This window comes from Sander vitreus, chromosome 16 (genome assembly GCF_031162955.1).
Source record: "Sander vitreus isolate 19-12246 chromosome 16, sanVit1, whole genome shotgun sequence".
Lineage (NCBI taxonomy): Eukaryota > Metazoa > Chordata > Actinopteri > Perciformes > Percidae > Sander > Sander vitreus.
The window spans coordinates 17506197-17518492 of NC_135870.1; the positions used below are offsets into that span (position 1 = coordinate 17506197).

Below are 12296 nucleotides of genomic sequence, written 5' to 3' on the forward strand. Positions count from 1 at the left end.
GTTGTGATAAATGTCCTAAATTTCATTCATAATGGTCTTGAAAAGGTCTTGAAGTGAAGTGTGGAGTTCCCCAAGGCTCCATTCTGGTGCCTCTTCTGTTTAACATCTACATGCTTCCACTGGCTCAGATTAAGGAAAACAACAAGATAAGTTAGTTGTGTGTGTGTTAGTTATAGTTATGCGGACGACACACAAATTTACATAACCTTAACGCCTGGGGACTAAAGTCCAATACAAAAACTGACATTAAGACAATAACAAAGTCAGCCTATTACCACCTTAAGAATATATCAAGGGTTAAAGGACTTATGTCTCAGCAGGATTTGAAAAAACCTGTCCATGCTTTTATCTTCAGTATACTTGACTATTGTTACGGTGTCCTTACAGGTCTACCTAAAAAATCAGACAGATGCAGCTGATTTAGAACGCTGCTGCTCGAGTTCTCACTAAGACCAAGAAAGTAGATCACATCACTCCAGTTCTGAAGTCTTTACACTGGCTTCCTGTGCCTCAAAGAATTGATTTCAAAGTACTTCTGCTGGTTTATAAATCACTAAACGGTTTAGGGCTAAAATACATTTCTGATCTGTTATTGCACTACGAACCACCCAGACCTCTCAGGTCGTCTGGGACAGGTCTGCTTTCTGTCCCCAGAGTCAGAACAAAACAAGGGGAAGCAGCGTTCAGTTTTTATGCTCCCAGAAAACTGCAGGTCCGCCGCAACTCTCAGTTCTTTTAAATCAAGGCTGAAGACCTTTCTTTTTGATGTTGCCTTTCTTTAATTTCTTATACTGCACTGTGAATTTTATTCTCGTATTTTACCTGTTTTACATTTTTTATTTGTTTTTAATTGCTCTGTAATGTTTTATGTAAAGCAGAGAAATTTGAAAGAATATTGTTGCAAGAATAACTCAACTGTACAGCGTCAATGCTAGTTGTGTACGTCTGTGCTATTCCCATTTGTTTTACCAGCTATGGGTATTAATAATGTCTGCGGTATAAATCTCTGACAGATCAGAATAAAAATTCTGTTTGAAATTCAGCTTTGATTCACGGTGTATCAATCATTATGAAATGATCCATATTGTTTTTGTATCAGATTGTGGACAATGTATCTTGATAGCGATAGATACTGTACACTTGCCTACAGAACCTACCACACATTTTACTTACTTACTCAGTAATCCTATCACTAGACACGATATAGAGCACCGCTCTCTAGGGAGGACCCCACTCCAGCTCCCTTTATTCCCTCTGCTTCCCTTATAAAAAGCCTGCAAGACTTTCACAAGTTCAAAAGAACCAGAAAGAAAAACCGAAGCGACCTCTGACCCTGTCGATACTCCAAAGTCTTGGAGGCATGTGTCACTCTGAACAGTATGCCATGTTTGTACGACCCTCTGTCAAGGTGTGGAATCACAAAATTCCCTTGGGGACATGTAGCCTTTTCCAAAAGGCAGATAGACAGAGCAAGAGCAAGAGCAAAGAAAAAAGGACAGGCAGCAGGGAAGTGGCAGAGCAATACATTCTGGTCTTCCAATATCCAATACATTAATCAGTTTAGACACAAACTCAAGAGGAGAAAAGTGATAGAAAATCATCAGTGTAGAAAGGACAAGGATTCAAATTACTTGCTGCAGGCAACTGGTGATTGCTTTGTGGTGGCAGGGCCCAATAGCGGGTACTATCTAAACAGTGAACTCTCCCCCCTAGGCCGCAAATGACTAATAACCTATTAATGAGTAGATGAGGAAAGTATGTGCTTTCAAAGTAAACACTGGTGAGCAGGCCAACTGAACAAACAGAGAGAGAGGGAGCAGAAGAACAAGTTACACTGAGACAGAATTTACTTTCAATTTAATGCAGTCTTCCGGATATTTAAATATAAAAAGAAAGGAATTTCAGCACAAAGAGGAGGAACATGTCAAGCCCCGGGAAAGCAAGAGTATGACAGAAAAGGAGAGAGCGCGTACAGAGAGAGAAAGGTTAAACAACACAAGGAGGGAAAAGAGACCAAGACAGAGAGGCAGATAACATATGAAGAAAAGCACAGATAAGTACAGAAATGGAAAAGAGACATACCTGTCTTGGGTGACCTTTAGCAAGAACTGATTCACGAGTACAGTCAAGATAAGGCTAATACACTGAGAAGAACATCTTTATTCCAACCTTTTCTCCTGTTGATATTTCAGCAAACAATAGCCAATAACAAACGCACGACCAGTAAACCTGAACTGTGTAAAGGATCAGAATCAGCTGACACGATGCACTGCATCATGTCTGAGTATAACTCCAAACCAGCCTCAGCTAAATCCACCTCTTTATTTATAGCCCAAACACTGACCCTGCCTCCTTCACATGCTAAATCTCTGAATAATAAAAACAACTCTTGCTGACTGTTTGGGCTGGCACAGCATGAAGAATCCCATACTTATACCTTCACACTCTCAGATATTTAAATTCATTTAAATTCATCAACAACACTTCCCCCGGGGGGTTCTGTGGGAATATGTCGGATTGTTTAGTCCAAATTACAATACAGCTGGGGCAATTTATCTTTTGAAAAGCCTGTTAATTTGCTCAGGAGGAAATGGTGTTTTCATTTGCATGTTGAATGAGGAGAAGCTGGAGAACCCTTTTCCAACCTGTTCCGCCACTCTTTCCATGGCTAATGAGGCAGGGAGCAGGGAATTACTGATTCCACTGGGAGCCCTTAGCATGACAAACACACCATGACTTTACAGCTGGCTAAGGGCAGGTTCGTTCAATGTATGTGTGTGAGTATCAGTATCCAGTATGTGTGCGCACATGTGAGTGTATATGTGCATATTCATGAATCTGTGTGTGCACAAATGTCTGTGTTTTTCCAGCGGCTAAGGTTAAAAGCCTGCAATTACATTCAAAATAATTAGATTAGTTTGGATTAGGTCAAACACAGCCAATTACACAACAAGCCGAGAGAGAAAATGACCAATAAAAAAGCCCTTCTGTTTAGTGTGCTGATTTGCAAGCAAGGTAAAGACGCTGGCCTAATCCTGTATGCTTCTGATTTCCTAAGAAGTCCAGTAAGAAATGTTGGTTGGGCATCAACAACTAGTGTTAATTTACAATTTTTCCTGGCTGATAATGGGCCTTTGAGGGGACAGGAAATCCCCCAGGAAATTTTGAGCCTCAAACACTTCATTTCCTGCATTCTGATGCATTTTTATGCAATTTATGGTGACATCTTTATTTATGTGAAGTGAAATACAAGTGACAATTCAAAATACTGTATAATGTAATGTAATAAGGGGGCTTTTACTACTAGTGTATTTGGATCAGGGACCTGGGCCAGGTCCAAGTACGCTTGACCCCATGTCCAGTTCGTTTGATTAGTGTGAACATGATCTGTGCTCAAGTCCACTTGAAAACATGTTCTTAGTACAGTTCATGTGTATTCCTGTACAGTTTGCATCAGGTGCAAAAACCAACTGTACCAAAACACAGAAATGCACTGCTATTTACCACGACTACGAGATGTTTTTAACCGGTTTTGAAACTGTCTCAAAAAGTAATACTAATGCCGCGATATCAGACGGCACTGCAGCCCGCTGAGGACAAAGCCAGACCCTAACCGCTTTGCTGCCACCTTTGGGAGGCTGAGAGCTCCACGCCCGACCGCCGCGGCTCATCCTCCCGCCAGGAGCAGAGCTTCACCTCGCTGATTCCCTTTTCTTTCTCCAATACAGTTTTTCAATTATTAAATCCTTGCCTGGTGAACACTATCTCTGTCATTAGATGCACCAAATTTGCAACTGGGGAAACAGAAACATGAAACTACTGTAGCTTTGTAGATGGAGTACTCCAGCCACGGTCTCCCACCGAACCTGCTCAGGTTTATGCACATGCAGTCTGGCCAAAAATTCCGCTTTAGGGAAAACCTACAGATTAGAAAAGTGTCACTGCTCTCTCGTTGTGTCTCCATGTTTTGTTTATTAGTAAAACATTTTATTTCCATGTGGCATTTTTATGATTGGTTGAACCGATGAGGACAAAATAAAATAGGCAACTTGCTGATTTTATATGGTGCTCTCAAACAGGCAAACAAAGCAGACTAAAAAATATTACATAAATTGATGTATCTCTCTAAATATGTCCTCTTGGAAATATGCTTCACATAATCAATAAAATAAATCTCTTATTTTCTCTGACTGTTGCCACACAACACTAGCAGTGATAGTTGGTTTGCCTTGACATTTGGGATAGCATAACAAAATGGAGGCATGCCTTGTCACACTTTAGGTTTTGCTGGATAATAGGCTTGAACAATTAAGGGTGCTCTGTGCGGGCAGAATCCTACGTCAATGCATCTTTTTGTAAACAATTAATTAAGAGGATTACACACCTTATTATTTCACCAAAGTTCTGAAGAGTTTTACAGTCCTAAAGAAAAGAAAATCTACTTTTTTTCCATCTGACAGCAGCGTATGTAGGCCTGTCCAGAGAGATTCTCAGTATTCTTTTATCACAAGTTGGACTATAGTGGAGGAGAGAGGGGATGGATAAGGGGGGAGAAAAGATAATGGCGATGAAAGAGAGTAACTCCAGAGAACATAAATAGTTAATGATGCCTTAGCCACTGGGACAAACTCACCAGAGCTACTTGTAAAGTAAACTGTCCATAAACACCAACACAGTGAATAGGCAAACACATGTACAATTAGGGAGTTACAGTTCAGAGTTTTGGTAAGCTGGCAGTCAAGTACTGTAAAGTAGTTTGTGATTTTCAAACGCTTTGAGGTTTAATCTTTTGGTTGCTAACAAGGTATTTTGGTTAGTTTAAAGCTATAGTGCGTAGTTTCTGTCTCCCCCATGAGGAATTCTAAGTAATGACGACAAAACTGTCGGCGCGTCCAGCTCAATGGTGTTTTAAGCCCCCAACGTCGACTTCAAGGCAGCGCTGCGACCGTCGACTTCAAGGCACCTAACCTTAACCCCCAGGCTTAATATTTGGAGAGATTGTTTTATATTGTGACGCCGGGGCATTTATTTTCATAATTTTATATTTTTGTATATATATATTTTTTTTTATCTCTCTCCGGGCCAGGGCAGGTGTGGAGGTGACCTTTTATTTAAAGTTTTATTCTCACGCTGTCCCTCCTGTCCAGTGGTTCTTTTAACCTGCGTTTAATAGCTGGCTTTCTTTTAAACAGCTTTTATATAACCAAACTTGGTTTTTTAAGGAGGTTTTAAAGTGTTTTACTCACACAGTGGTTCCCTTGTGCCCGTGCCCCTCGAAGCGCCCATCCCGGGCGTTGCGTTTTAACCCAAAGCTAACCCTAACCCTAAATATTGCGTGCACTAGGATTACGCAACGGCGTTGGGGGCTTAAAACACCAAACACCACACGCCCACATGATACAAGCCTTATGTGATTGCGCACCCTCCCCCACCCCTCCTCCATGCATTTGCTAATACCCAATGAGGACACAGAGGATTAAAAAAACATGACGGACTCTTCAGAAGAGGTAATTATCTTGACTCGAGCTTCGGCACGGGAAAGGACGACACAATCTTCTGAACATAGCCATACTGAGAAATACAGAGAGAGTTGTGTGGAGCTGATAGTCTTAATTAGCTTTGTATCAACTCATTTGGCAATGGTTTGAATGTAACGGACGTTTATTAATATCAAAAAGTTACGCACTAAAGCTTTAAGTTTGTGCTATCCCAACAGAAAACATAAAAAAGATGAACTTCTGAACGATTGGGGTGCAACACTGAAGCAAAAAGGCACTAAAAGTAAAAATACCGCCTTTAAAGTTGCCATTTACACACATGCTGACACATGTGATAAACACACACTGCACGCGCTAATACTTCTTGGGAGTTCATCATCACTGGAGTGAGAGGAAAAGCAATGAGGCTTTTTGGCAGATTTCCTGCTCACCCAGGGTTGACAAATTGCCAAGGCTCTCTGTCACAGCTCCACTTTGAGGCTGCTAACTGTTTCATCTGCCGTGATTTAGATCTCAGGCATAAAAGTAGCCCGGCGGAATGCATATTCCTTACACCTTAATTTGCATCAAACAACATGGAGCAATTACAGTCACTTTGAATGGTAATTTGTATGAGACAAAGCTCAATGAATCAATAACTTTGTTGCTGTGTGGAATCACCTCAGATACAAATTTTCTTCAGACAGGCAATTTTGAAGGTGCGTACATGAAAACAATCTTCATGAATAGCACAAGGGCGTAATTAAGGTGTTTTATCCAGTCAAACAATTGCCTCTAGACTGTCAAAGATGCAGTTTGAAAGGTGTTAAGCACGACAATATATCTCTACTGTATCTCCAAAATGACTTGGAAGGTTACGATAAACACAAACAAACCTTCTCTGGGAAACACTGTATCCATTGCAAGTGGTGCAATAATATGTCATCTTCAGCAGCCAGTAAATCTCTTCTTAAGGCCGAGCTACATGTGGTTTTTAGGGGTTGTATTGAGAGAAAAGATCATCATTTTGTGTAAGCAAGGTAGTGGTATGAATACAAAAATACACATTCTGTAACGGTGATACCAAACCATACACATGAGCCCTTTACTGTAAACAGAAAAAAATATAGTACCATAAATGAACAGACTTTGCTTTCAGTTTTCAGGTATTTTTTTTTAAGTTGAACATCACTGAATTAGCTTGTGGTTCCACTTTCCAGAAAAATTTGAAATAAATACCAATAGCTGTTGAGATGGTCCAGAGCTAAGATTCGTCTTGTGGCCAGCCCTTTCTTCGTCATTGAAATAATGTTATTTCACAAAAACATCTGCTAAAATTACATATATAACATTTACTCGGCAAAAGCAACGCAGGAAAAGGATCTGAGAGTGTTATCTGTTTGTGTTGTTTCATTCAATAAAGCCAGGTAATTGATTACAAAGGGGCACTCTTGGTTGCCACTGTCTTGTTAACATTTCTTTTCATTTTTGATATTATGTTGTCACCCATGTTGTTTTCATTTACGATATTGTATTTTTCTGATGAGTAGACAAACAACCTAAATAAACAAGCTTAATGACATCGATGCTGGGCAGTTGACTAGCAGTGTCATGGCAATGATGGCTGTGGACTGGAGTCTGGTGTGGCAAATCAAAAGCTTATCATACACACATTTTCTAATCTGTAAAGCTAGAGATAATCCCTGGTTTTTGCCAACTGCAGATACATTTTTGATTAAACAAGTTGATATAAGTAACGTTTCCAATGTACAACCATATAGTAAATACTGTACATGGTAGGACTATATCTGTGTTGCCTACAAACTGTGGTCTATGTGTTTTAGAAACCAAGAAGCTGTCCTAGATTAGTTATACCATGCATGATTAATTTCAGTGTATTACTCGGACATACAATAACTAAGAATTTCCTCCTGTTGTATGCCTCAGCACAATTTTACACATAAGTCAGTCCCTCCAGGATTTCGCGGCCTTTTTTTGAGATTGTTGCGGCCTAAAATGCTTGATTTCGCAGGAGCTTTTGTAAAAATTTGCGATAAAAGTTGCGATGTCTTTTGTATGTTTGTTGCAATGAAGTGGCAGGAGACAGTGAAAGTTTCAAAAAAAAGTTGTGATTTCTTTTTTTTTGTATAGTTCTTTAAAAATAAAAAGGAAACTTGTTTTGGGTAGAATAAAACTACTCTGGGCTGAGATTTCCTAGTAACCTTACCAAAAAGGCTCAGGATGCTGCAAATGTTGGTATAATGAAAATGGCTGGTGGATTAAAGACAAAAAATGATAATTTATTGAATGAATCAAATTTGAACATATGTGTCAGTGGCTTGTTGATCTTTACATTGTTAGTTAATTTGCTATCCTGGCCTGGGCTGGGACACACATTCATACGGTTTGATAAAGTACTTATTGGACTTTAACTTATCATTGCACTTACAATAATGAGCGTAGCTGTCCTCAATTTAGGTCATTGTGTCGTCTCATCTCCGGTTTTTCCTGCATCCACCGTTAGTGTCTGTGTGTGTGTGTGTGCGTGTGCGCGCGCGCGTCAATTGCGGGGGGAACAGAGCTGCAGCCCCACCCACTGCAGAGAGCCGTCAGGATTGAAACGGCAGCAGCTTCAGCGACTTTAGAGTGAAAAAACGTTACAGCGTACATTGATGTTAAAATGTATACAGGTTGGCAGGACGGTCTGAAATGTTTTGCATGGTCTTTCGCTGTATGTTTTATTGGTAAATGTGAGATGTTCGAGTCACACACGTCTCGTCTTCATATCAGAAACAAGGAAATGATCAACCCGTTCTCACTCCCGCTTGGTCATTGGCTCTCAGAGTGCACGTGGGACTGCTGGGATTGGTTGAAGTCGCGGGAAACTTCAGGTTATTGGTCAAATTTGCGGAAAAGTTGCAGTGATTGGTCAAAATTGCAAGTTGCACCAAATTCACGGTGATTGGTTGAATTCACATGAATTGGCGCAATCGCAACTTCGCAAAATCCTGGAGGAACTGATAAGTGACTGACAGATGTGTATACTGTAAATGTCATGCATTGTCAGATTTGTGGTTGTGAAGTGTCTATCTCTGCTGCTTCCTCTAAAAGTCTACCAATGGCTTCTTTTTACTGCTTGTATGCCCAATGATGTCTTTTTAAATGAGTTTGGAGAATGAGAGAACATTAGCAGAGCAGCAGAGTAAACTGTGTTCTCCCAGAAAGAGGCTGACTCACCTGAGGGTGAAAATTGGCACTAAAGAAAGCGTGGACAGAGCCAGAAAAGTAGAGACGGTTTCTCTCTGCCGGATGGGTTTGGAGGGTGCCATCACCACAAAGTTATTATCTAGCTTCAGCTCTGACAGTGGCTGAAACAGCCTGACGCTCCCAATGCGCTGCATAGGTGTATGGCCTGCGAAATAGCCCATCGGCCTCTGCTGGTCTGGGCGAACGGATCCGCCTTTTCTTGAATCCTCTGAGCTGCAGTCTCCGCTCTCCGTGGTTTGAACCATGTAGTATAGCTCCACAGGAGTGCCCTGGGCCTGCTCAGAGACCCTCTGCCTACCCGGCCTCACAGTGGGCAGGCTGAACCAGCTGGCGAGGGGCTCCAGCTCGGCAACACATATCCCCAGCTCACCTTTTAGCCTGCATGTCCCGCGCACCTCTTGAGTCTCATGAAAGGCAAACATCCTGACGCAGGGCAGCTTGTGGATGGCGCTGTAATCACCCCAGTCCCTCCCTGCAATGTAGAACAACACTTGAACCTTTGGCCAACTGGGGTGAATGCTTTTGCTGATAATATAGGTGTGAACCTTCCAGTTGAATGTAAAGAGAGGTGGCGATGATGTTGATGTTGGCACTGATGTTGAAGAGAAAAAGGGCGTGTTAAATGGCCCTGGCAGCGTCTGCAGCAGCTCCATAGGGACAGGCTGCTGGACAGACAGCGGCCCGTAACTAGCATTGACAAAGGGCATCTGCCGGGCCTGGTGGATGAAGAAGGACTCAGTGCGAGCCTGCAGGCTGGAATTCCTCATTAAGTCCTGGTTTGCCTCCTGTAGGAAGAACGCTGACTCAGCATTGAGGATCCGGTAGCTGACAGGCAGATAGATTGGCGTGGGGCCGTACCTCTGCAGGCCATCCAGGATCCCCTTGCTATCCACCACTGAGACAAATAGAGAAAATGACAAAGAATAGATGTTATCTACCCGTTAACCTTTGTTTCAAAACACCTGGAGTAATCCACTAGCTGTTTGGTCATGCATCATGGTACTTCTGGCTATATGATGAAGATTCATTGTCTAAACCCAACAAAACCTGAGCCAGGCGTGAAATCAAAGAGCAGAATGAGAAAAATTGGAAGAAAATAACTAACGACCTGGAGGCCGGCACTTCACATTTAACATAATATTTGCATGCATTGCCTGCAACCTGAGGCAATCATATCTACAGTCGGTTCTAGCAGTGAATGTTAAATGGTTTGTTAAAGACATTTCCATATGATATCACCTTCATGATACGCTGCTCTTATTTAAGAAAATTAGTTAGACTCAAATCAAAACACTTGCGTCTTTCTGAGTCACTTGTTTATCAGTCTTGTCCACGTTCCCTCCAGCTCTTGTTCCTTTTAATAATGACGATCTGCTTTTCTTTCTCCCTCAATTTCTCCTTCCTTTCAGTTTTTTTTTGTCCCTCTTATGACTTGATCTGTCTCCTTCCTGCATCCCTTCCACTGTCAATCCAATCTCCTCTTATGTTTCAATACTGTCAAGGATGAAAAGTTGGCATCAAATGCCTGGTCAGAATCTTGAGCTGTGTTCCAATTCCGTACTCCATGAAATAATTCCAGTCAGGTTTTTACAGTCATATATTACACTGGAAAAGTGACAGAATTACAAACAACTTGAGTGTGCTGTTGATATTTGCACTTTTGAAAAGGAAAAGTAGGAGCTACTCCCAGCTGTGAAACATCAAAACAAATTGTGGATGATGGTGAGACAGCTTGTGGAAGATATGGAAAACAATCTTGCTTTCTCTTTGTGAAATTTAATTGGCAGTGGCATTTTTAGTGCTGCAGTGTGATTGATGCCCACTGTGTGTCCATAATGCATAATTTCCTGTTAGTACAAGTACTGTTAGTACTGGTTTACATACGTCTACTTGTTTATACTTCTGTTTGTAGTAAGACAACATTAAATTGACATTGATGCACTGAAAAATTTGGCATCTTTTGTCTAATGAAAAGAAAAAGATGTTTTCAGAAAAACCTGCAAACACAACTGTGCCCCCCAACAGTGCCTGTCATGTTGCCGTGGAGTGATTGAGGAAGCTGTGGGCTACAAATTGAGCCCTGTGTTTGTAGCCTGTCTTTGTTTACATTTTGGCAAATTGGCACCATTAAAAGTATGACGAATGAGCTATTAGCAGTTCTTGTTTGCAATGTACTGATAACTATCATTACTTTGATACTGATGAAAATAAAATAAAAGGTTGAGTTATATATAGTTTTCTATGATTTTTTTTGCGATGGACAGTAAATTATAGTGATATCCTTGGAATGTGTAAGTCGCACTGAATCTAAAAAATATGTGTATCATGTCTGTGTGTTCCCTCTTAACTGAGTTCGGGCTCAAAGGGTTTTTAAAGTACCTTTATTGCCCCTGTGAGCTGTTAGCCACTGCTGCTGCTCCAAGTGCTGACCGTGTAGGTGAGCAAGCCAAATCAGAGGTCCAAACTACAATAACCACCTTCCCGTAGTTTTTAGAACACCAGCATGCACCTATCCCTTCCACCTCTCACACTATCTTTGCCTCTTTTCTCTGCCTGCACGCCTCACCCTTCAACTTTGTTCTAAGGTATTGAAAACAATTATCTCTTTGGTATTGGTAACATAACTTATCATATTGGCACTGGTATATAAACAAATTCAAACGATAAGCAGCATTTGTTGTCTCTATCTTTCTGTCTTGCTCACAGCCACAGTTCCCTCCTGTCTTAAACCAACCGGCTAACGCTAACCCATCCAACCTCACCTAATATGGCCCTAAAACCTGCTTTCATCCCTCCCTCTCGTCATCCTGCAAATCCTCCCCACCCCCTGTTTTTCTTAGTCATCAAGCTCCAGATATTTGCAATGATTGAGTAGCCCATGAGAGCCCATTGATTTTCTGTCCCGAAAGTCTCTGTGCCGTTGGAGATGTGGCGTGCCAGTGATTTGTGACGATCCATGGCAGCAAGCAATGACCGGCTGGCCAAATGGACAGAATGGGCATCAGGCACAGGAGCTGCACTTCAGAAAGAACTCGGCTCTGACACAAAGGAGGGAGGAAATGAGGATGTAGTGAAGGTTTAGCCCACCTCCTCAAAACCCTGTTTTATCTTAATGTTGAGGATACAAATAAAAAAAAGGATTATTACATCTAAAGTTCTCCAATTTTAGGGAACATCAAAATATTATAAAGCTTTTTCATAAGTGTACTATACTGTACATTCAACAATATATATACATAAGGTGTATTGATGCAAATTACCTTCTATATATATATATATATATATATATATTAGGGCTGTCAAAATAACATGTTAAAAAAAATAACGCAGATTAATCCATTCCTTATTGACGTTTGACCCGGAGCCGTTCTAGCCACCATGGGACTGTAAGTGTGTTGCCTGGATCATTGATTGGAACATTTACTTGTAAAAATCTTCTTCCTGAATAGGGTTGGCTACCGAAATCTGGTGCCACTGATATGACTGCGCTTCTCTCTGATGCTCTTAAACAGACGTTACAGGCAACACAAATACCGCTGCACGTGACGCTAG

At 41.2% G+C, this 12296-nt stretch overlaps 1 protein-coding gene across 1 annotated transcript in view; it reads right to left on the reverse strand.

Moving 5' to 3' along the window:
* LOC144531703 (transmembrane protein 132C-like) overlaps positions 1-12296 on the reverse strand; it is a 166136-nt gene that overhangs the window by 106055 nt on the left and 47785 nt on the right. Inside the window, exon 3 of the mRNA XM_078271961.1 lies at positions 8715-9639. Coding sequence (XP_078128087.1) covers positions 8715-9639 — 925 coding nt within the window. The remainder of the gene's footprint in view (positions 1-8714; positions 9640-12296) is intronic.